The sequence below is a fragment of the Aethalodelphis obliquidens genome, unplaced genomic scaffold, assembly GCF_003676395.1.
Source record: "Aethalodelphis obliquidens isolate GAN/ISIS:26980383/991018 unplaced genomic scaffold, ASM367639v1 scaffold5, whole genome shotgun sequence".
Classification (NCBI taxonomy): Eukaryota; Metazoa; Chordata; class Mammalia; order Artiodactyla; family Delphinidae; genus Aethalodelphis; species Aethalodelphis obliquidens.
In genome coordinates this window covers 55235040-55259049 of record NW_020837949.1, presented here as the reverse complement: position 1 = coordinate 55259049, position 24010 = coordinate 55235040, and the positions used below count along the sequence as shown (strand labels likewise).

The 24010-nt window shown below is 35.8% G+C and overlaps 1 protein-coding gene across 13 annotated transcripts in view; it reads right to left on the bottom strand.

Annotated features, from left to right (window-relative positions):
* AKAP9 (A-kinase anchoring protein 9) overlaps positions 1-24010 on the bottom strand; it is a 145547-nt gene that overhangs the window by 37753 nt on the left and 83784 nt on the right. For 12 of the 13 annotated variants that reach the window (XM_027102407.1, XM_027102410.1, XM_027102405.1 and 9 more), the window contains 3 exons: positions 17485-17711; positions 2620-2782; positions 1607-1819 (listed from right to left, as the gene is read on the bottom strand). In XM_027102407.1, the coding sequence (XP_026958208.1) occupies positions 1607-1819; positions 2620-2782; positions 17485-17711 (603 nt within the window). The remainder of the gene's footprint in view (positions 1-1606; positions 1820-2619; positions 2783-17484; positions 17712-24010) is intronic. The other variant, XM_027102404.1, reaches the window with a different exon arrangement.

The window sequence follows — 24010 nt, the reverse complement described above, 5'->3', positions numbered from 1 at the left end:
AGTCTCTTTATTAAATTTCACTGACCCTATTGATACCATCATCTTACATACTTCCAGATTTAGAACAGAGTATTTTGAAAACTCATAGGCTGTAAGAGTTTAATATATTTGTTAAAGAAAATAACTTAATAAACCAACGTTTTCTTTAAAAAACTGAAATGGTCTTAAGCTCTGTGGAATAATAGATATAAGAAGATGATGGTCACTATGAATCTCAGTTGTTAATTCCAAATATAAATATGTATTTTTATTGTAAGAAGAGTTTTTCTGTTGTTAAAGAGAAAAACTGTAAGTATGAAACAAAACAGCAAAATTAGAGATATGTTAGTTGGTTGAAAAATCCAAGGGTCACCCAATGGCCATGCAATTGTATAAACACACCTGCTCCAGGTGCTGCATCGACTGCAGCATCTACTAGTCCTATTAGGAAAGAAAAAACACACACACAGAACAAAAATATGATAATTTACATGTCTTCTATTTCCTAAAATAGAAACATACACAAAAGAATTAGAAGTAAAAGTTGAAACCACTGATTATTACCATTGGTAACATTTTCAGATGTATCAGTATTTCTTAAACATTTTTCATGTATCATACATATACTTTCCACATTAAAAATTCCAACCCTAAACCTGTGCTAAACAAATTTGAGCAACCAGAAAAACTTCACCATATTACAAAAATGTATGTTGTATCTCTAAATTGATAAAATTCAATTAGTAAAACTACACATTTATAATCTGACTGCATGTGTAACATAAAAGTGAGAAGATATGATTAAAAGGATTTAAAGTTCCACTGTTACAAAGACTGACATTTATTTTTTTTTTACCACCGAACAAACTTTAAGATGTTACCTAATGTCTCATTTAAGAAAAAATTAAAGGTTATTTGTAAACTTATTTATTCTTTGAAGTCCTGCTTATATTAAACTAGATGTCAGCCTGCTTCTAACAGCCAGTGACCTGTTCAATCTATTATCTTGCAGGCTGAAATCCACCTCACCTGCTTACTACTAGTGCAGGTCAGTGCTCTTATTTAGTTAATGCAAGTATACATTTTGCTGCCTTTCTGCAATTAAAAGAACTAAATCTGGGCTTCTCTGGTGGCGCAGTGGTTGAGAGTCCGCCTGCCAATGCAGGGGACACGGGTTCGTGCCTTGGTCCGGGAAGCTCCCACATGCTGCGGAGCGGTTGGGCCGGTGAGCCATGGCCGCTGAGCCATGGCCGCTGAGCCTGTGCGTCCGGAGCCTGTGCTCCACAAAGGGAGAGGCCACAACAGTGAGAGGCCTGCGTATTGCAAAAAAAAGAACTAAATCTTACACAGTTTAAAAAATATCCTGTCTCATTATATGCAGCTTTCTCTTTAGGCAGAAGTTTGAGGATAAATGAAGAATTATCTTTTTCTGTCAAAATATGCCAAAGGAGAAAGAAAACAAATTTGATTCCACATGGTTGGCTAATAAGACAATTACCAATAAGGTAGATTTTCTCATTATTTTTCAATCCCTATATAAAATATATAAATAATGGCACTGAAAAGGGGGAAAAAAGTCATCTTGAACTTTTCAGGAATGTTTCATATAAAGTCTAAAAATACATACGCTGTTCAACTGGGCCTGCCTCAGCTTTCATAGCTTCCTTCTGCCTCGACAGTAACTCTCTTTCTTCTTGGATCTGCTGTTGCTCTGCTTCTAATTCTTGTAATCTATTACCTGCACATAACAACTCCTGCTCAAGACGATCTATTATATCAATTTTTTCCTGAATTTGCCTTTCAAAAAGCGTTTTTTCATCTGCATAGCCATCAATGACACCTACAAAATAAAATTAACAAGGAATGTAATTATTATTTCAAATTTTACCATTATATTTATATAAATAATAAAAGGTGTTCTGTTAGCAAATTTTAAATCATTCCAACCTATTAAGTCTTGAATGAATTTGCTGCTGATGATAGCAGTAACTATGGTATGTTCAATACAGCCTTTTCTTATTAAATATGTGTCTAAATAAGAAATTCCTCTGAATTTTCTGTTATGCTAATGTATCACATCATGTAGGTATAACACACTTTATTAAACGGATATAAATAGATAGATTCCTGGAAAGCTTAATATAAATCAGATGCTTGGGAACTGAATCACATTTTAAATATACTTGAGAAAGTTGATATTTTAAGTGATTCTAGAAGGCCAACACCCACAACAGCATGGTAAGATATAAACAGCATGGAGCTTTACAGGCTTAAAGCCTGGAATCACGATTTAGTGGTGACTGAACAATTTATTAGCACCTCTTTGCTCCAGTCTCCTCATCTTTAAATTATAACAGTTGTCTTATGGTGGGATTATGGTAACAATTCACTATCGTTCATTTCTGCATTTTCTAAAATTTTAAATACTTTCTATAATTCTACTAAGTACTTTTTAAAATTAAAAATATATATATAGTTTTAAAAGCTGCTTAGAGGAATTCTGAAGACAAACTATAACTACTTTTCAATGGGCATTTGAAATTAAAAGTAGACTGGTGGCTTCCAAACCTGGCTTGCACCACAATTTATTTTTAGACTTGAAATTTCTCCACCCTCAGTTGCCAATGGCAGGGTGCTCACCCTCAGCCTTACTGAGCTCCACAGCCAGCTGTTCTCTGGCCCTGCACTCCTCATGAAGGCGCTCTCGCAGTTCTTCTTGGCACTTAAGGGACTCTGTCACTTCTTGTTTCTGTCTAAATGACTCACGCATCAATTCTGTCTGTGTAACTTTCGCATGTTCCAGCTAAACAAAGAGGGAAAGTAGACGTGAAGGAAGACAAAGTGTTAAGAATACCAGTGTCATTCCCTATTAAAGCTTAAAAAAAAAAAAAAGAAATTTAACTGAAAATAAAGATATACTGTTGAATTGTAGTCATTTAATATTTCTAGTGCATGCTAGTACTAGTAGGTAGGGTAAATCAGTAGATAAGTAGATTAGCTGTGTACAACTTTCCATAAGATATGTATTCTAACTTTATTGAACAAAAAAAAAAAGCTTCTTTTGAAAATAAACCACTTTACATCACTAGATCTATATGCTATCATATGAAAAGACATATAAAATTAATAATACACAGGTTCTTTTTGTATTTGGTAAAGAATTTTATGTAACTACGTGTTCTATGATAGGCTTTATGTTTTCTGTATTTAACACTTATTGACTGCGACTCCTGCTGTACACTGTGGGGAACTAATAATAAATGATTAATGCAGTGCCAACAATGAATAAAATCATAGTGGCACAACAAAATGAAGTTTAACCCATATTTTAACTAAAAGCTTTATACTTCTGTCCATTTGTGAAACATCTACAAGACTCTGAATATTCAGTTTATTTTCAAAACCTTAGACTATAGATGCATTATCTATAAACACAGCCTCCTTAAAATGCTGTTATTGGCATATACTGACCACATTCTTAAACAATTTTTAAGATGACGGTCAAGTACGGGCTCAAGGCCAAAGCGCTCAAAAACAGTGATCACTGTTATCAGCTGCATGAAATTGCAGAAAAGCACTATCTCTGCTTTAGTTTTCTGGGCTTCTTACTGCTAGCACCTGCTTTATCTGTTTTTATTAAAACAACTACATGAGGAAAAACTGAGCACAAATGTTTCTGGTATTTAATATTAAAACCATTACATTTAAAAAAAATTTACCATAGCATTTTAAAATTTACCATAGCAAATAGATTTTAGAGTTACTAAGTAAAGCTTTTTGTGGTACCATTTTGTGGTTGGATAAATCAGTATCTCACATATCTATTGTGCAATTATTCTTGTTTTAATATGATGTTTTAAATATCATTCACAACCCATTACTTGAAAATAATATGCATACACATTTAAGATTCATAATGGAAAATTAAGCATGTATTTTAATCACAAAATATTTCCTAAAATATCTGTAATAATATGTTGTTACCTCAACAGAGATAAAACTATATATATTTTTACTTTTGACTGGCAAAAGACTATTTTCCTTTAAATGTGGATAACCAGTATACATTAATTTTTAAAATTAAAAAATGACCATAAAATATGAACTAATTTATAAAAAGCCTTGCTCCTGAACTTAGTCACAGCCTATATTTAAAAAATAAATCAATTGCTTTCACATGTACATATGTAATTTTTTTCCTGTACATTGTAAAATGGTTGCTTGAAATATATGAAATCTCTAAAAGAGTTCATAGCTCTAACTAATTAGGATATGAGTTTTTTTTTCCTTTTTCAAATTTACTGTACAAATACAACAATGCACTTACAACAAAATAAACACTTGCTTTAGATAAGAAAAATAAGTCGGCTTCTATATTCTATTTTCCGACAAGATCTAAACCGGCTTTAGGATGCATTTAAATATTACTATGAAACCACAAGAAATAACTTCAGTTTTACAAAGCAAAACAAAAAAGCTGGGACTCAAATAGAGTAGATCTAGGAAACAAATTTCACTTATTATAGAAGATGGCACCCACATTTATTGGAATAAGAGATTCCTTCAAATATTTATTTAAATACATTATACTTAAAAAACCTCTTCCATCCAGTTAAGGTACAGTTTATTCCTAATATTTATATAAAATATATATTCCTAATATTTATATACCTATAACCTAATACTGAATAATGTGAAATATATAAAAATATCATATTCAATATTTTCACATAATTTAATAAACTTACTACATTAAAAGTATGTATCATTAGTAAATAATCTGTCATTTTAATATAAAAGCTTTAGGGGAGGTAACAAAACTATTTTGAAAGCATCTGTCTTGTTAAATACTAGCTAGTACATATAAATAAAGCCATAAAAGTCACAAAAAGTGGCAAATAACATACTAACTTGTAGTGAATCATTCACAACATTTAAGTGTCAAATGAACCTGAAATACTAACTATGCTAAATACCCTTAACACTGCTTATAACATACATTTCACATAAAAAGCAGAAAAAGGAATTTCCTCATAGGATTAGTAGGCATATTAAAAATAAGCTCCTTAGGGAGTTAGCAAGAAAACTGAAATAAGAATACAGGTTTCCTTTCCGGAACTACAGGCAATATGCCATATGATTGTAAACATTTCCTAATTGGCTCAATGACAATTCACTTAGCTGTTTTAGGTATGACAATGCCTATTCCTTCAAATATAATCATTCCATTTTTACTCAGCATTGGCATCATAAACATATAGAAGTAAGATTCTTAAGGACAAGCAGGATCTTTTTAAACAGCTTGCCTGGTATGGGAGAACTGAAATATTATCTCATTCTGCTTTCTGGAATGAAAAACGTAGCCAAGTTGGGGCTTGTGGACAAAATTTAGCCCTTCAATACATTAATCATTACAGGATGAATGAGTAGTAACACACCAAACAAGAAGAGAACAAGATTCTATTCCATTTACCCTTACCAAAGACACTTAAAGTTCATTTCTCATTACAGTTTTAAACTAAATGTATAAAAAACTGAAAGCATAAAATAAAACTATAAAAAACCAAATTTTTATACTTACTGAATAAGGAGGGGTAGGCAGGGAAATTTTGGAAATAAGCTTTAATATATGCCCATTTCTTTTATGAATAAAATGAAAAATAGAAGTATTAACAATTACTGAGTTATTTTCATCCAAATGTTCACATAGAGGAAAAGGATGTGGTAAAGGCACCCGAGATTCAACCTCATAAATGTCTTCATCTTGTTCTTCCAACCACGAGCCACTAAGTTTGACAGTTGCCAAATGGGTCCTGTAAGAATCCATTCTAGAAGCTGTAGCTGCTAATTTTCCTCACTTGCTGTACCAATATTCCACTACACTAAAAAAGTTCTGTTTAGTTTATCCAGATATACCACAGCAGTATGAAAATTTCTCCTTAGCACTATCAAACATTATAAAATTAATTCATACAACTAAACGACAAAAGAAAAAACCCAGAAATCTAAAAAGAACTAGATCTCCATAAAAAAAAAGAACAAAAACAAAAAAAACAAAACTAAAAGCAAGCAAACACGTTTTTAATTAGAATAATTACTAAACTGTTGAAGAATGGAAGAATAAAAATATAAATATCTAATTAGCTAAGCAATAAAACTGCCTCCGGCATCAAAATATGTCTGTGGAAATAAAAGCCTTCCAAGCAGAACCTGGTAGGGAAAGTCAAGTTTTAATTCTCCATAGTAGCAGTCTTAAAAAACGTAGTTGCAACATTATTTCCCTTGTTCTTGCTGCTTCACAAAGTGCTCTTCTGAACTGAGCTATTCAAATAGCCTCTCACACTGAGCCAAAGAATTCTAGTCAGTGGGGAAAGGTCAGAACAGAGGGTGTGATTTAATGTCTTTACCTATAGGTACACTGACAGGTGGAATCTGAATTCATACACCCACAAAAAAGCCTGCCTAACAGGATCCAAGTTCCACGTCAGAGCTCTGAAAAGGATATCTAGATAAGTTTATAATGCTTCTAAGATAAGCTAGTGTTTTTCCATTCCATTAAAAAATCGTTTTAATTTAAAAATGTGAAAACAAGTAGGTTTGAGTCCACATTACCAATTAGTTCTTCAACTATATCCAATAATCATAACTATTTCTGGAAAACTAAGTATTTCCTTTTGATACTTCCTCATTCTTTTGAGTAGTCATTAAAACTAAACATAGTTTACATAACTAAACATAGTTTATAACATCGGTTATGAACTATTTCCACACTCAATTGGTTACAGAGTAATTCTTAAGGGAAAAAAAACCCTCTTTTTAAAAGCTGCACTGTGTATAATAATTGGTAATTATACCACTTAAGGTATCCTATGAACTCTGACTAAAAATTAAAAGCACAAGTGGTGTATAATGGCCTTTTGGTAGCTCCAGAAACCTCGGCAATAGTGAATAAAACAGCTTCTCAGAATTTAAAAGATGAACAACATACTTTTTAATATTAAAAATCCTCAATAGTGAAAGTTGTTTTAAATAAATGAAAAATCTTTCACTGTGGTGTCTTTTCTCTACCCAGTAACTACATATCCTTAACTCACAAAACCTTTATTTACTATGGAAAAACCCACACTAAAGTAAGCACATCAACAAAAATCAATTTTATAGCCACTTTCACTATACAAAATATCTTTAGAGGAGTCAATACTCAAACCCTTCACAGTAAGTTAACAATTAGGGCAGAGAAAATAAGATTTTCTACGGAAAGCTCAGAATCTACAGGGATATGGTTTGGGGTAGTAGAGGGGCAGCTGCTTCCTAGAATTCCGGACTAGGCAATGACAAATTTCTGTTTATTATGGTTTCTTATGTGACGCCTCCAGTTAGTCTGTGAAACAATCATAACATCTACACAAGATGGAGATCTAACCCCACCACTGGTGCAGCTAAATCTGACTTTACTGGGGCTTCAGCAGATACAAAATCATCAACATCCTAGATGTTCACTTTATGAGCTGGCTGGACCCATGTTCAACATATCAAACACCTCTCAAGATACTCTTTCCCAGCTCCCTCTGAGAATAAGTTTATTTTCATAACCTGGTGTTCAATTTCTCTTATTTGAAGCAAAAACAAAACCCTGAAAGTAAGACATATCCCTTTATAAATAGAAACATTTAGGTCCAGCCAAGAACTAACTACATAGAAAAGAGAAAACTAGGAGGAAAAGACTCAAAAAAGCCGCAGATTAAGATGACTTAGGGGGGGCTTCCCTGGTGGCGCAGTGGTTGAGAATCTGCCTGCTAATGCAGGGCACACAGGTTCGAGCCCTGGTCTGGGAAGATCCCACATGCCGCGGAGCAACTAGGCCCGTAAGCCACAACTACTGAGCCTGCGCATCTGGAGCCTGTGCTCCACAACGAGAGGCTGCGACAGTGAGAGGCCCACGCGTCGCGATGAAGAGTGGCCCCCGCTTGCCACAACTAGAGAAAGCCCTCGCACAGAAATGAAGACCCAACACAGCCCAAAATAAATAAATAAATTTAAAAATAAATAAATACTCCTGTTCTCTGTTTAAAAAAAAAAAAAAAGATGACTTAGAATGGGGCAAATATCCCTCATAACAGTACATTAACTGATGGTATACTACATTAAATGTTCAGAAAGGTGACCCTGAATTAAAATAATTCAAATTATAGTCTATTTTTCCCCCTACTTTTGAAAGCATGTAAAACCTGTGTTTACTCATGTAAAATAAAAATTTATAAGTAAGGTGTACCCCCTTATAACCAGGAATATAAGTCAAGGTTAAGAAACTAACCACAAAGAAAACAGAGTAAAATTAAAGGAGGAAAAGACTCAAAACAGCAGTAAAGACGATTTAAGATAGGGGCAAATAGCTCTCCCCAAAACAGTGTATTAACTGATGGTATATTATATGTATTGATGTCCAGATAGATTACTTTGAATTGGAATAATTCAAATTATATATTTTTTTTAAATTTTAGAAAGCACATAAAACCCTTTGCAATCAAAAAAAGTTAAAATAATTTCAATTTTTAAGAGGACACCCTTTTAATTATCCAGACTAGCTCATTATCCCCTGGTTTCAGATAATCAAGATTTTAATGTATATTTGAAGGCTATTAATTTGCGGTATAGTTTTCAGCTTTACTGTAATTGTACAATATCAAGCTATTTAACCTTTTCCCCAGAAATATTTCCCCCAACTTGTAAACCACTTCTGTTGCTCTCTTTTGTATTTTGATTTTTTTTTTTTTTAAGTTACTTAATAGACTGAATCCTGGCTACAATACCCTGACAGAGCCCTGATGCTTATAATACACACACTGGTAGCAACACCTAATGGCAAATGTATTTCAACACTTTATTAAGGTTTATGTTTTATTTTTATTTTTTAAAATAAATTTATTTGCTTTTTACTTATTTTTGGCTGCGCTGGGTTTTCATTGCTGCGAGTGGGGGGCTACTCTTCGTTGCGGTGCGCGGGCTTCTCATTGCAGTGGCTTCTCTTGTTGTGGAGCACAGGCTATAGGCACACGGGCTTCAGGAGCTGTGGCACGTGGGCTCAGCAGTTGTGACTTGTGGGCTCTAGAGCACAGGCTCAGTAGTTGTGGCCCATGGGCTTAGTTGCTCTGCGGCATGTGGGATCTTCCTGGACCAGGGCTCGAACCTGTGTCCCCTGCGTTGGCAGGCAGATTCTTAACCACTGTGCCACCATGGAAGCCCACAGTTTATGTTTTAAAATACAACAATGAGAAAACAAAATCTTAACTTACAGTACTACTGTTTCATCCTCATAAAAAGGCTCCTTTTTGGAGAAAATATAGAAAAGTACCTTAAGTTCCATTATTCTAAAAAATGATTATTAATAAATTCATGAGAGTTGCCTATAATAAAAATCATTTCTTTGGGAGTAAATTCCTCATTCACTGTTTTCTTCTAACGCCTGAAAGAATCTCTTGGTAAATAATCTCCTATGGCTGTAAACAGTAACTCAGGATTCTGGAAAACTTTAATTGCTAAAACACTACTTCCACATAACAGACTGATTCCTATTTCTACCTGACCCAAGAATCAAGAATCTGAAACAGGGACTTCCCTGGTGGCACAGTGGTTAAGAATCCGCCTGCCAACGCAGGGGACACAGGTTCGAGCCCTGGTCCAGGAAGATCCCACATGCCACAGAGCAACTAAGCCCATGCGCCACAACTACTGAGCCTGCACTCTAGAGCCCGCGAGCCACAACTACTGAGGCTGTGCGCCACAACTACTGAAGCCCACGCACCTAGAGCTCGTGCTCCGCAACAAGAGGAGCCACTGCAATGAGCCCGCGCACCACAACGAACTGTAGCCTCCCCCCACTCGAGAAAAGCCCGCACACCGTAAAGCAGCCAAAAAGAAAGAAAAAGAAAGAAAAGGAATCTAAAACCATACAATCAAAGATAAAACTTCTCTGCAGAACCACAAAGACCCTACTAAATAAAGATCATGTTAAAGAGATTAACTTTCTAAGGGCTTGAGACTAGACTTACAGCAATTTTACTCCTATTCCAACAAAAGCCATCCCAACCAATAAGAAACTGCAATAGGTTGAATACAAGCCTGAATATATTCAATATTTATAGCAGCCTGTCTCAGCAAAAGAGAAGTAAAATCCATCACAGTAAATACATTATTATATGGATTTGGACATGCCATTGGGCAAATCACTTATGAAATCAAATACATAAAGTAAAATACTCATAAAAGATATTATGAAACCAGGCTATAAAGGCAGATACCCTGATACTTAGTAAAGAAAATGCTTACTAATTCTTTTATTAAAGCAAGATGCATCTATGCAACCTAAAGCAGCCCCTAAACTTAAAACTAAGTACAAGACTTAATCATGATTTCCCACTAAAATTATATAACATATAAAACCAAACCAGTAAAAAAAAAAAGAAAAAAAAAAAAGGGAAAGAACCTTGATTATTTGTCAGTATTTACTTAGACTACAGGGCCTTTTCAATGAAACTCCTCCCCAACCCCAAACAAAAGTCCACAATCACTGGCAATAATTTCTCTCACCAATCTTAAAGGAGGCAGAGTCTCTCTGATCCAAAGGCCACACCTTTCACTTGTGTTCCAGATTCCACCCTCACCTACCCCAAGGATCTGGCTCCACAAAGCCCATCCCCTCTGATGTGTATCTTCAACTTTTCCATTGCTACTCAATATAAACACTTGAATCTTAAAAAAAAGCATTCTCCCCCTTTCAAGCTAATGGTCTCCTGTTTTCTTCACGGCCAGGTATCATGAAATTGCTATCTCTATTTCTTCAACGCTATTTCTGTAAATGTCTGAATTTTGAATTTCTCCTCTATCAACTCCATGAAACTGTTCTCATCAAGGTCATTGATGACACCTATACTAAAATATCCAAGGGACACTAAATCCTCAGCATCTGTTACCTTTCCATGGTATCTGACACTTATGGAAAATCACTCCTCATCTGGCTTTTATGACACTTGATATTGATTCTCTTGATATTCTCTTGATTTTCCTCTCTCACTCTCAGTATCTTTTGTAGACTTATCTACCTTTATTCTCTTTTAAATCTCAGCACTCTACCAGGACAAAAAATTAGCTCTGTACACTCTCGAAAACCATGGTTTCAAACATCTTTAAAATGATGACAACTTCCAATCTAGTTTCCCAAACTCTAGACTCTAGGGAATATCTTCTCCCTCTACGCATTTCAAACTCAAATTACCTAAAACTGAACTCATTATTCACTTCTTTTGCATCCCCCAACTCAGTAAGGGAAATACACCAACAACTTAGTTGGTCAAGGATTCACGTGTGGTTTCCTCTCCCCTTCCTTATCCCCTACATTCAATGTCACACCAACTTCTATCAAATTCAACTTCTACAAGTTTTAAAATCACTTCCCTCTTGCGCTAACTTGATTTCTATCCCTTTTCACTGGAATATTTTAAGAGTCTCCTGTTTCTGCATATTCAGCATCTCTCCTCACTATTTTCCTGCCCATATATTCACCCCACTGCTGCCAGAGGAATTCTCTCTAAAACACAAATTTGATATTATTATTTTCTACCAAAAATATTTCAATGACTCCCCATACTTTTCAGCATAAAGTTAAAACTCCTTAACTAAGCCCTCAAGGGACTATGTGCTAACCACTGCTATCCTTCTACCCTCTGTTCCCCACATTCCACCCTGGATGTTTATAACACAAAACTATCCAGTATCCTCAAACACATCATGCTGGTTTACACCAACATGCTATGCCATTTGCCACAAATTTTCTTCTTGACCCACCCACTTAGTTTCTACTTGTCTTGTGAGTCTTTACTTAAAAGACTCATTTTCCCTCTCATTTCCTCTTGAATTATGCTTTCACCTCCATTACTTCACTGAAACTGCTCGTGTAAAGTAACCAATGACAACCCCCACACACACACCTCCCAGATTTTAAAATCTACTCCTCAGGCTATAACATGACCTGTCAGCAGTAACTGACAGAATGATTCACTCCTTTCATTTTTCAAAGGGCAGAAAAAGTGGCAGTTGAGAGCATGGACCCTGAAGCCAGACTGCCTGGATTCAAATTCTAACTTACACCTAACTTATAAGCCTGGGCAAGTTCTCCAACTGGTTTCTTTGCTTCTGTCCTGCACCCCTCCATCCCCCCAGTCTATATTTAACAAGGTGGTCAAAGTGATCCTTTTGGTAAATGTAAGTTAGATCAGTTGCTGAAAAATCTCTAATGACCCGGAGCTGGAAACAATTTGTATGTCCTTTGGATAAACAAACGGGTGCATCCATTCAATGGAATACTCCTCAGCTCTAAAAAGAAACAAATACTTAACACACATAGATGAATCTTGTAAGTATTTTGTTAAGAAAATGAAACCAGACCCAAAATAATGCATAATGTATGATTTCATTAATGACACTCTGGAAAAGACAAAACTATAGGGACAGAAAGCAGCTAGTAATTTTCAAGGGCAGGAGGTAGAGGAGGGGCTGACTATAAAAGAACAGAGCAGCACCAGGGAATTTTGGGGTGATGGAAATGTTCTGCATTATGTTTGTGGTGGTAGACACATAACTCTATGCATCTGTCACAACCAAAAGAACTGTCTACGCACAAATGAAATTTACCGTACATAAATTTTTAAAAAATTAACCAAAGTGTGGGGGAACCCAAAATGGAATAAAAACTATAATAAATAATTCTTATTGTATTAAAAGTGAATAACAAAACCACACTAAAGGTGTGGGGAGAAAAGAGTTAACCTAGGATACTTTGAAAAACAGTATTTTGATTGTATACTGTACGGCTAAAGACCCAAAACTACTGTACATAAATACTGTACTCTAGTTAGTAAATTTGTTTTTCACAGGGATATAGGTTAGCAACTGTAAAATTACTTTATGGGTATATATGGGTATGAAATTACTTTATGGGTATAAATGGTTAACAAATGAATAAAACTGCTGTAGATTGTGAGAGCCTGGTTTTTCGCCTTTGGAGAACAAAGTTACAAAGGAAAGGGGAAAGGGGAGAAAGAATGCTGTGGTACTGGATGGGGATCGGAGGTATCGATATGAAATTATATTTCTATTATATATGCAGATAGATACAGAAATAAATATATATGCAAGGGTTAATATACTACATATATTTTCAAACTGTCTGCTGAGAGGACCATAACACCTTAGTTAACAATAAGCACATATAGCACCCAGGTCTTGGTTTCTAAGTATCTTTCTCCAATAAAGGGAACTTGAATTCCTTGGAGAAGTAGTTGATTCTAGGGCTGGGGCAGGGAAAATACAAGATGGGCCTGGAGTCTCTGATAGTGCAAATGCTCAAAAGAGTAAGCACTTTGAAAGTGCACAAGTGCCAACCTGAAAGAGTTCTTACTGACAAAGCTGGAACAAAACAAACTACTGTAGTATTGGATTATAAACCACTGAAAAAAATTAATAGCTATGAGTTCATATGAAACTCGATTAGTTAAGTAAATAAATGTGAGTGAAGAAACAGCTCTTGGGACTTCCCTGGTGGTGCAGTGGTTAAGACTCCGCCTGCCAACGCAGGGGACACGGGTTCAATCCCTGGTCCGGGAAGATGCCACATGTCGTAGAGCAACTAAGCCCGTGTGCCACAACTACTGAGCCTGCGCTCTAGAGCCTGCGTGCCTAGAGCCTGTGCTCTGCAACAAGAGAAGCCACTGCAATGAGAAGCCCACACACTGCAACGAAGAGGAGCCCCCACTTGCCACAAAAAGAGAAAGCCCGTGCGCAGCAAAAAATAAAAATAAGTAAATAAATAATAGAAAAAAGAAACAGCTCTTACAGAATAATTCCAATCAATAAATGAAGGAATGATGAATGAATGATGATAGAAAATCACCATTGGAACACCACAGTAGTAACTGTGCAGGCAAGATCTACCAATGGATGCTAAGATTAGTGGATGGAAGTTTAAAGAGAAACAGGAAATGTGCATAGTATCAAACAGTGGAGAAACCCAGCTGACACCACAAGTAATCGAGATTAACAGCACCTGTAATAAGACATGTGCCTTTCGATTTGACACACAGAGAAGGACACATAACTTCAATGGTATTCTTGTCAAAAATGAATAAGCTTCATGTAATCATGAGAAAATAGACAAAATCACACTGAGGGATATTTTACAAAATAACTGGCCAGTCCTTTTCAAGTGTCAAGGTCATGAAAGGCAAAGAAAGACTCAGGAACTAACAGAGTCTGGAGAAGATGAAGAAGACATGACAACTAAATGCAATGTGCGATCCTGGAATAGATCCTAGAACAGAAAAAGGACATTAGTGGGAAAACTGGTAAAATCCAGTCTGTAGTTTATAGTACTGTACCACTTTTAATTTCTAAGTTTTGATAACTATAGTGTGGTTACAAAAGATGTGAACATTAGGGAAAGCTGAGTGAAGAGTACATGGGAACTCTCGGTGCTAGTTTTGCAACTTTTCTGTAAGTCTGAAATTACTTCAAAATGACAAGTTAAAAAACTGTACCCAATGACTACATCTCTTTAAGAATTAAATTCCAAGTTCCATGTGATCTGGTTCCCAGGTATCACTATGACCTTGTCTCCCACACTGTGCCCACTCTTCTTGCTCCAGCTACACTGGGCTCTTTGTCAACCACACAAAGAACTAGCACGTGACCACCTCAATGACCACCTCAGGGCCTCGTACTCACTATTCCTTTGCCTGAAACATTCTTCCCCAACTTACCTATGTGGCTGTCTCCCATACTTCCTTAAGGTAGATGCTTGACCATCACATTATCAGAGAGGTCTTCCTTAATTTTCCTACGTAAAATGTCCTCTTCCCCCATAATGCTCTACCTCCCCTATTTTATTTTCCTTCACAGTAGGTATCAACCATCCGGCATACTATGTTTATTTATTATCAGTCCCCACCATTATATTGTAACCTCTGTGAGAGTAGGGACTTTGTACATTTTGTTCAGTGCTGTACCTCCAGTATCTAGAAGAGCAATTGTTACATACCAGGTGTTCAATAAATTTGATGAATGAGTGACTCATCTCAAAGCATCGAGTCCTCCTATAAGCTTTACTTGTTCCTACCTTTCCCTAAACTGTCAGATACTGCTCTCTTTTCTACTCTCAGGGTATCCTATGCAGAGTTATTTACCTGAATTTCTCTTTCACTGCAAGCAAAAAGATATAGCAGTGTCAGTTCTGTTTTAGGTTTTTTTTTATGACAAGCGAAAAAGAATCAAGATAAAAGGGAAATATTCCATTATGAAGAAGAACCAAATAATGACTCATTAAAAAGAAAACGGAATACTAGTCATTTCACAAAGAGGACCACACATTATTTTGCATCTATCTGACTGTTAAAAATATTCATCATGTTCAAAATAATTTTAGTTATTAATGAGAATATTCTGAAGAAGTCAATGTCTTTCAACATCTCTCCATGGAAGAGTAGTAACTGAACTAAGTGTAAAGAAAATCTTACAGAGCTCCTATTCCCACTGCCTCAAAAATATAATTCATCTAAGAAAAATGATTTTTATATCAAGTGTCAACAACTACTTCAACCTTTTATATAACAGATATTAGTAGAACACTTCAAAATTCCGCTAGAATAATGTGAATATTATAATAATAATTTCTAGGTCAGTGGTTCTCAAACTTTAGTCTGTATCAGTATCACCTAAAGGACTTGTTAAAACACAGGTTTTGGGGCCCCATCATTTGGTAGGTCTGGGGTGGAGACTGAGAGTTTACATTCAGAACAAGTCTTTAGTGGTGCTTATGTTGCTGCTTTAGAGACCACACTTTGAGAACTACTTACTGCTCTGGGCAAAATTTCTGTGATCTATTCAGTGATATTTAAACTGAAACAATACAGTAAAATCTACATATTGCCGCTTTAGTATTGAACAAATGGAGAACCATCAGGCTCCTACTGTACCTCACTACCTGGACACAGAAGCAGATCTGATAAGCTGTAATCTTAGCCTGGAAGACTGACTGTTTCAGGTGTATCTCCCGCACTTGTCTGCTGACAGTGTTAATGGATTATGGGGAAAGTTTCTCTTCAGTAGCCTGTAGGAACAAGTCCAACCACTGATCGCTTCTGATTTGTATACCCTTTTTCCGTGTCAAATGACAAATATATTGCATTAACTAGATTGTCAATAAATTACAATGAGTATCAGGTAGTAGCAACAGTATTAACAGAGCTCAAGATCCAGGTCAAAAGTATTTAATAGTGGTCAAAAAAGGAAAAGTATTAACAGCTGTTTTCACGGTATAAAAGATAAAAACAGAAATTAAATACCAATGTGGCTGAAATAAGCAAAAAAGAAAAAAAAAGCAAGATCATGTGGAAATTCAGTATAGAATCAGCTGTATGACTTTCACAGGATAAAAGGAATAATTATGATGCATATTCAAGCATTAAAAGTGCTGAAAAGCAACAGTTGAAAATGCCAGAATTGGCTCAGTTTACTAAGGAGAGTAGCATCCAATAGTCATTGCTACTGCAGAAACAGAATAATTTCTTAAAGAAAAAAAAGTAGCATCAATGGAGGCCAGACATCAGAAATAGCAAGAGATCAAAGATACTCTTTCAACTTCTCAACTTTTGTTTAAAATGCACATGGGATCTAGAATACTCTGAATAAAGATACCAGTGAAAAAATGTTAATAATACTGGCCCTGTAGCTTAGGACAATAAAGCACTCATTTGATTAACATGAGAGTTGTGATTCTACAGTTAAATTAAGTATTTTTAAAATAAGTGAAATTACTTCATTTTAAAACAGCAAACAATTTTTAAAATTCTGCATAGAGTACTTAAGAGACAATTACTATACAGGGTATAAAAATTTTATAGACAGAGAAAGTTGCAAGTTAAGGTATAAATACAATGGTATATACTCTCAAAAGTTCTATGAAAACAATACTTCAATGTAGAAACCGTCCCTCACTCTAGTTTCCTACCAAGGTAGTAAAGTGAGGTATTCTAATCATATTTGTGAAAAGAATGTAAAAATCACAGGAAGGAATGGTAGGCTTGATCTGTTATATTTAATAGTACTGCTATGACATACTTGAGCACACGGTTTGCTATAGAGATTCCTTATACCATTCCTTCAAATAAATAAAATATATTATAATGGAATATTTCATACAATGGTAAAGTTAAAATCTCTTTCGGTATCAAAAAAAGTAATGTGTAAGAGTCTAGAAAAATCTGAAAATTAAAACATTGAATTTCAGAATTTAAAGACTCCATCAGCAATTGGTTGTCACAAAGACAACCAATTATTAAAGAGGAACCAAACTAGATTTCTGTGAGACAGTAAAGAGAAAACATTTAGTCCTCGTTCCCCGGCTTAAAAGAAAACTTATTTCCAACTCAGTATATATTAGCAACGTAAGGAGGTTACCTGACTACTAGTTTCACTTATGGCTTCTAGGAGTTTTTCAACTGCCGCTTGTAGTCGAGAGCTAATGTTCAGCATAAGTTCTTCATTTTCAGGGTCTATTTCATTTCCAGTAAAGCCACTTCTCATGAGCTGCTGTGACAGCTCCGTTCCTTCCTCAGTTACTTTGGACCACATGCTACTGTCACTCCTTGGTATATCACTTCCAGAATAAGAGGGTTTAGATTCATCTGTAACCAGAATAACACTATTTTAAAGGTATAAATCAATTATAATAATTATAGTAAAAAAAAAAAAGGTTACAAAATAAAATCAAATTAAAACTTGAAATCATTGGAACTATAAGCTATCTTAGTTATCACTGCAACAAAACAAATAAAATAGGCAAATACAGAATGTAATATTATTTGATAACCTACCAGGTATAAGAAGGGGAAGAATAATGCCATGCTAGCTAATAGTGCTTGGCAGAAATTAATATTTGGGATAATTAGTATTTTTTCTTTAATAAAAAATTTAAAACACCTTTCAACGGATATTTACTAAATGCTCGTCGCGTAGGGTTTACTAAGTAATGGAGACACATAGGTGGCAAGATTTGGTTCCTATCCGCAAGGACATTACACATGGTGTAATGAAAAACAAATATCTAAACAACAACATGAAAAGAAAACGTTGTGCAATGGGATATTCCAGGTGTATGGAACGACAGAAGTGCTTGATTTTGCATGGAGCAGACCCTTTGATTTCTAAGCACTATACTGGGCAGCATCACCTGCTTGGCTAGACAGTAAAAGGGACTAAAATCTTTTTGCAACTTGCTACTTTTGTAATAGCTATCCTGGGAAAAGGTTAGACTAATAAGCATTTCTAATTTTAACTATGGACTTGTGTTTCCACACTGGTCTTTTTTTCTTATGTAAAGAAAACTGAGTTTACGTGGGCAGAAGATAAAGCTTTAGAAGTGTTTTCTCTAAACTGAAATAAAAGCATATGTTATTTATCACTGCCAGGGGATATAGTACTTATCTGTGGGCAGCATGCTACAATTGAACAATGAAATTTCCTGAAGAGGAATCACCTATTCTTTTACTACAAGTAGTACATATTTCTTATCAGTAACTGTACAAATTTAACAAATTAAAGTCACAAGAAATTGTAATTTCCAAAGTACATGGAATAAACAAACATTCAGTATGATACAATCACCCAGGAGAATAAGAGCTATTTATTAAAAAGTCTTGCTAAAGTAGCTGGTGTCATATGGAAGTCTCTCAGTGTCATGTAGTAATGATATCAGATGTGGTTTCAGATACAAGATCTGAACTCAGCACAATTCAACATTTTATTTATTTATTTTTGGCTGCCTTGGGCCTCTGTTGCTGCGCACGGGCTTTCTCTAGCTGCAGCGAGCGGGGGCTACTCTTTGTTGCAATACGTGGGCTTCTCACTGCGGTGGTTTCTCTTGTTGTGGAGCAAGGGCTCTAGGCTCCTGGGCTTCAGTAGTTGTGGCGCATGGGCTTAGCTGCTCCGCAGCATGTGGGATCTTCCCGGACCATGGCTCGAACCTGTGTACCCTGCATTGGCAGGTGGATTCTTAACCACTGTGCCACCAGGGAAGTCCCAGCACAATTCAACATTCACTAAGCACCTCCTCTGTGTAAGTCACTGGCTGAAGAATCCAAAACTGCATTCTAGAAAATGACATTGTGTGGACCTTTTTTTCTTTTTTAAGGTCTTTATTGAATTTGTTACAATATTGCTTCTGTTTTATGTTTTGGTTTTTTGGCCAGTGAGGCATGTGGGATCTTAGCTCTCCAACAGGGATCGAACCCACATCCTCTGCATTGGAAGGCAAAGTCAACCACTGGACCACCAGGGAAGTCCCTAGAGAAAATAACTTTAAATGTTTGCTACTACATAGTTTTGTCTAATTCTTAGTGTAGCAGCAGATACAATTTCATTTTGCATTTTTATTTTCAAAACTGAAAAACAACAACTAGACTGGTATTTACTTACATTATTCTACATATTCAAAACTGAATGTCTTAATAATAGGGATTAACAGTTTATAAATATTCATGAGTTCAAAATGATCTTAGAATTCAAAATAAGTTCAGATATAGTACAATGTTTATTACAAAGCCAGTAAATAAAATTAATGTGGTCTAGAAAATAAATGATTTTTTTTTTTTTTTTTTTGCGGTACGCGGGCCTCTTACTGTTGTGGCCTCTCCCGTTGCGGAGCACAGGCTCCGGAAGCGCAGGCTCAGCGGCCATGGCTCACGGGCCCAGCTGCTCTGCGGCATGTGGGATCTTCCCGGACCGGGGCACGAACCCATGTCCCCTGCCTCAGCAGGCGGACTCTCAACCACTGCGCCACCAGGGAAGCCCTAAATGATATTTTTGATGAAGTTATGGAAGCAAGAAGTATTAGTTTACAACTGGTGTTAAAAAAACTAAAAATACCTATGTAATATAGCACCTTTATCTAAGGAATTAAATGCATTCTAGGGACACTTCCTTTTAATGGATACAGAGAATCTGACAAATCTGAGGAAAGATGATAGTCTGATACGATGGGCAATCAAGGCAGCTTTGTGGTGTGCAAGTATGTGGCGAAGAAAGGATGAGGTAGGGGAGAGAGCAGAAAAAAGGTTGCTAGAAAGTAGGCTGGATCCAAGTTGTGAATGGTCTTAAATTTTTCAGGAACCTGGGTTTTTTTGTTATAAATAATGGGGAAGTAAATCGTTTTTTGAGCAGGAAGATAATATCAAATGTGTGAATCAGGAAGCAAACTGCAGCAATGCAGAGGAAGGGTTGGAGAAGGAGAAGAGTCTGGTTAGAATACTATTTCAATTGCCCAGATAAGAAATGTTAAAGGCGGACGGGGGCTGGTCACAGGTTGGAAAAAACTGAATGTATAAGACAAGAGAGAAAGAAAAGTAGTAAAAGATGACTCTGGGTTTCCAGCTTAGATGATTCTTAGAGGACAGAAGAGTCATTAAGAGAAATATTAAAGAATTAGGAGAAAGTATACAGAGTAAGCATGAAAAATGATTAGTCTGAAGTGTTAATGGGCTATGTGGAGGAGAGAAGTCAACTTCTGGAAATATGGGTCTGTAGAGACTTAGGAGTCACTGTAGAAAGGTGAGAGTTGAACCCTGGAAGTAGACACATTTGCCTTAGGAGCAATATTTAGTGAGAAGAGGACAAACAACGGTTGGAGCATAAGCCAACAGAAGAACCTGTGTAAAAAAAAAAGTCAGAGAAAGACAGGAAAGAGATGTTCCAGGAGACAAGAAGAGGATGTTTCAGAAAGAGAGAGACTTCAATAATGTTATTTGTCTAGAAAGTCAAACGGGACAAGGACTGAGAAGATGCTACTGGATGTGACAATCAGAAGGTCACTGCTGTCCTTAGAGAGAACAGCTTTGGTACTATAGAAACAGAAACCAAAGCTGGTGGAAGCAAGAGCTGGTCTAATCTCACATAGAGTTTGTTGCGGTTTACCTTAAGGGGGGAGCAAAGCTAAGAAAAAACAATTTTTTTTTAAATTATGAAGGTATCAGCATGTTTTAGGGTACAGAGAAGGAATCCATGGTGAGGAAAAAACCTGAAGATACTATATATTGCATGGGAGCAAATCTCAAACACAAAATACAAAGGATATATAAAACAAAATGGCTTATAAAAAGCCACTGAAGGGCTTCCCTGGTGACGCAGTGGTTGAGAGTCCGCCTGCTGATGCAGGGGACACGGGTTCGTGCCCCGGTCCGGGAAGATCCCACACGCCGCAGGGAGGCTGGGCCCGTGAGCCATGGCCACTGAGCCTGCGCGTCCGGAGCCTATGCTCCACAATGGGAGAGGCCACAGCAGTGAGAGGCCCGCGTACCGCAAAAAAAAAAGAAAAAGCCACTGAATGTTAATTTTTTAAATGGCTAATAAAAAAATAGACATTAAAGTACCTAGAAAATATGAAGATGTGAACCAGCTTAATGTATTTTACTGATAACATTTTGAAGATATAAACAAACGAATAAAAATAATCAAATATGTTCCAATGAAGATACAGAACTTTGTTTATTCCAGTGAAATAAAGGAATGAGAACAACATCAAACTTGTACTGTATTTATTATAACTAGTCTTTGGCAAGAAAAAGATAAATTGGCAGGGCAATTTCATAAAATGCCAATAGAAATCTCAGAATGACCAGTTTGGTGAACAGAATCATGATTTCAGATTGGCCAACCACTCAGATCTGTGTCTTAAACATGGTAGATGATGGTTATTCAAAAGGTCTTCAGTCACTTTTTTTATGGATTTTACCATGTTCATTCCATACAGATAGCAACAAGCTTCTCAGTTTAAGCAGGGCGGGTGACAGGATAGAGCATTCCCCTGCCCCAGTGGCCTGAAGATCTCTGGCGTTCCAAATGGAAACCACTGACTCTTGTGTGACTCTTACACTTAACAGATGAGTAAACTGAAGTGAGGCCCCAGGAGGCTAAGAGACTTGCTCAAGGTCACAGTGAGCTAAAACAAGGATCTCCTCATACTAATCCAGTATTCTTGCTGTAACAACACACTGCTCCAAAAAAATCTGCAGCAAGTAAGATTTAGTCCCTGGTCTTCTAAGGGGGAGGTATATGTATTTTATTACTGAACCATCAGAGTGTAGACCTAAAGGACCTCTTCTTTCAACACATCCTAGGGGAACTCATTTTTATGAACTAGTCTAATATTCACTCAAGTTCAAGCGATTTCACATTGGCTCAAAATTTCCCTTCAATTTCATAAACTAGGTTGCTCTTACGAGGAAGCAAATATTAGCAAGTCAATTATTTATTTTTTTAGAGAGTTAACAAGTCCACACATGTTTAAACTCTAAACAAGTTCAGACTTGAGGGCTGCAAACAGATTACAAGTGCTACTGCTCACAACAAAAGGTCATATATAAAAATTGAAAAGCAAGAGTTCCTTCATAATCAGATTAAAACTGAGCTTTTTGTTATATTAAATAAGACATAAAAGAAATATTTCAAAAGTTCATTTTAGTTTTTACAATAATACTTTCATTAAAAATCTGAAGAAACATCAGAAAAATTCTTACGTATGGAACATGGTGTCAGTATTTTAAAGACATTATCTTCTTCAGTTTTAAATTATGAATTCTATTAATTCAATATTTCCTTCAAGATGCAAAGTGAATCTAAGTGCCCCCAAATGATACTAGTGATCTTCCTAATTTTGTTACTAAGACTAGCACATCACTGCCAAACACAAAAATACAAAAACTAATTAAATAGAAATTACACATAACACCAGCAAAATTCTTAACTCTGCTTTACTAGTCTTCGTACTATATTTCTTAGCAGAGGATTTAATTTTTCCTTTTGTATCTTAATATTATTCTTTCAGTATCTATTAACAGTTAAATAATTAAATATTTATTTCAAAAGGCTTAATTGATTCAAATACATAAAGTGGTATTAAGTAAAACATTAAGTACCACGGTTTTATTTTGCCTTGAATCGGAATTTCAGTGCCTCCTTCACTGGACTGAGAATTGGTGTAAAGCAGAGAGCAAAAAGACATTATTCAATACAACTGTATAACTGAACTGATTATATTACTTATAATAGAAAAACTATTATTGCATATCTTAAAATAGGACATAGACATATTTAATCTATACTGGGAGACTTAGATGCATAACCATGCATAAGAAAGTAGGCTAGTAGATCAGATGTCCTTCCAAGTCTGCCTTCTCACAGAAAAGGAATATAACATAATCCTCTATGCTACATGTAAAAGAATGAAATTAGAACACTCCCTAACACCATACACAAAAATAAACTCAAAATGCATTAAAGACCTAAATGTAAGGTCACATACTATAAGACTCGTAGAGGAAAAACAGGCGAAACACTCTTTGACATAAATTAAACATAATCACATAATCACAGCAAGATCGTTTTTGACCCACCTCCTAGAATAATGAAAATAAAAACAAAAATAAACAAATGGGACCATATGAAACTTAAAAGCTTTTGCACAGCAGAGGAAACTATAAACAAGATGAAAAGACAACCCTCAGAATGGGAGAAAATATTTGCAAATGAAGCAACTAACAAAGGATTAATCTCCAAAATATACAAGCAGCTCATGCAGCTTGGTATCAAAAAAACAAACAACCCAATCAAAATATGCGCAGAAGACCTAAACAGACATTTCTCCAAAGAAGACATACAGATGGCCAACAAACACATGAAAAGATGCTCACCATCACTAATTATTAGAGAAATGCAAATCAAAACTACAATGAGGTTATCACCTCATACCAGTCAGAATGGCCATCATCACAAAATCTACAAACAATAAAAGCTAGAGAGGGTGTGAAGAAAAGGGAAACCTCTTGCACTGTTGGTGGAAATGTAAATTGATACAGCCATTTTGGAGAAACAGTATGGAAGTTCCTTAAAAAAACTAAAAATAGAACTACCATGTGACCCACCAATCCCACTA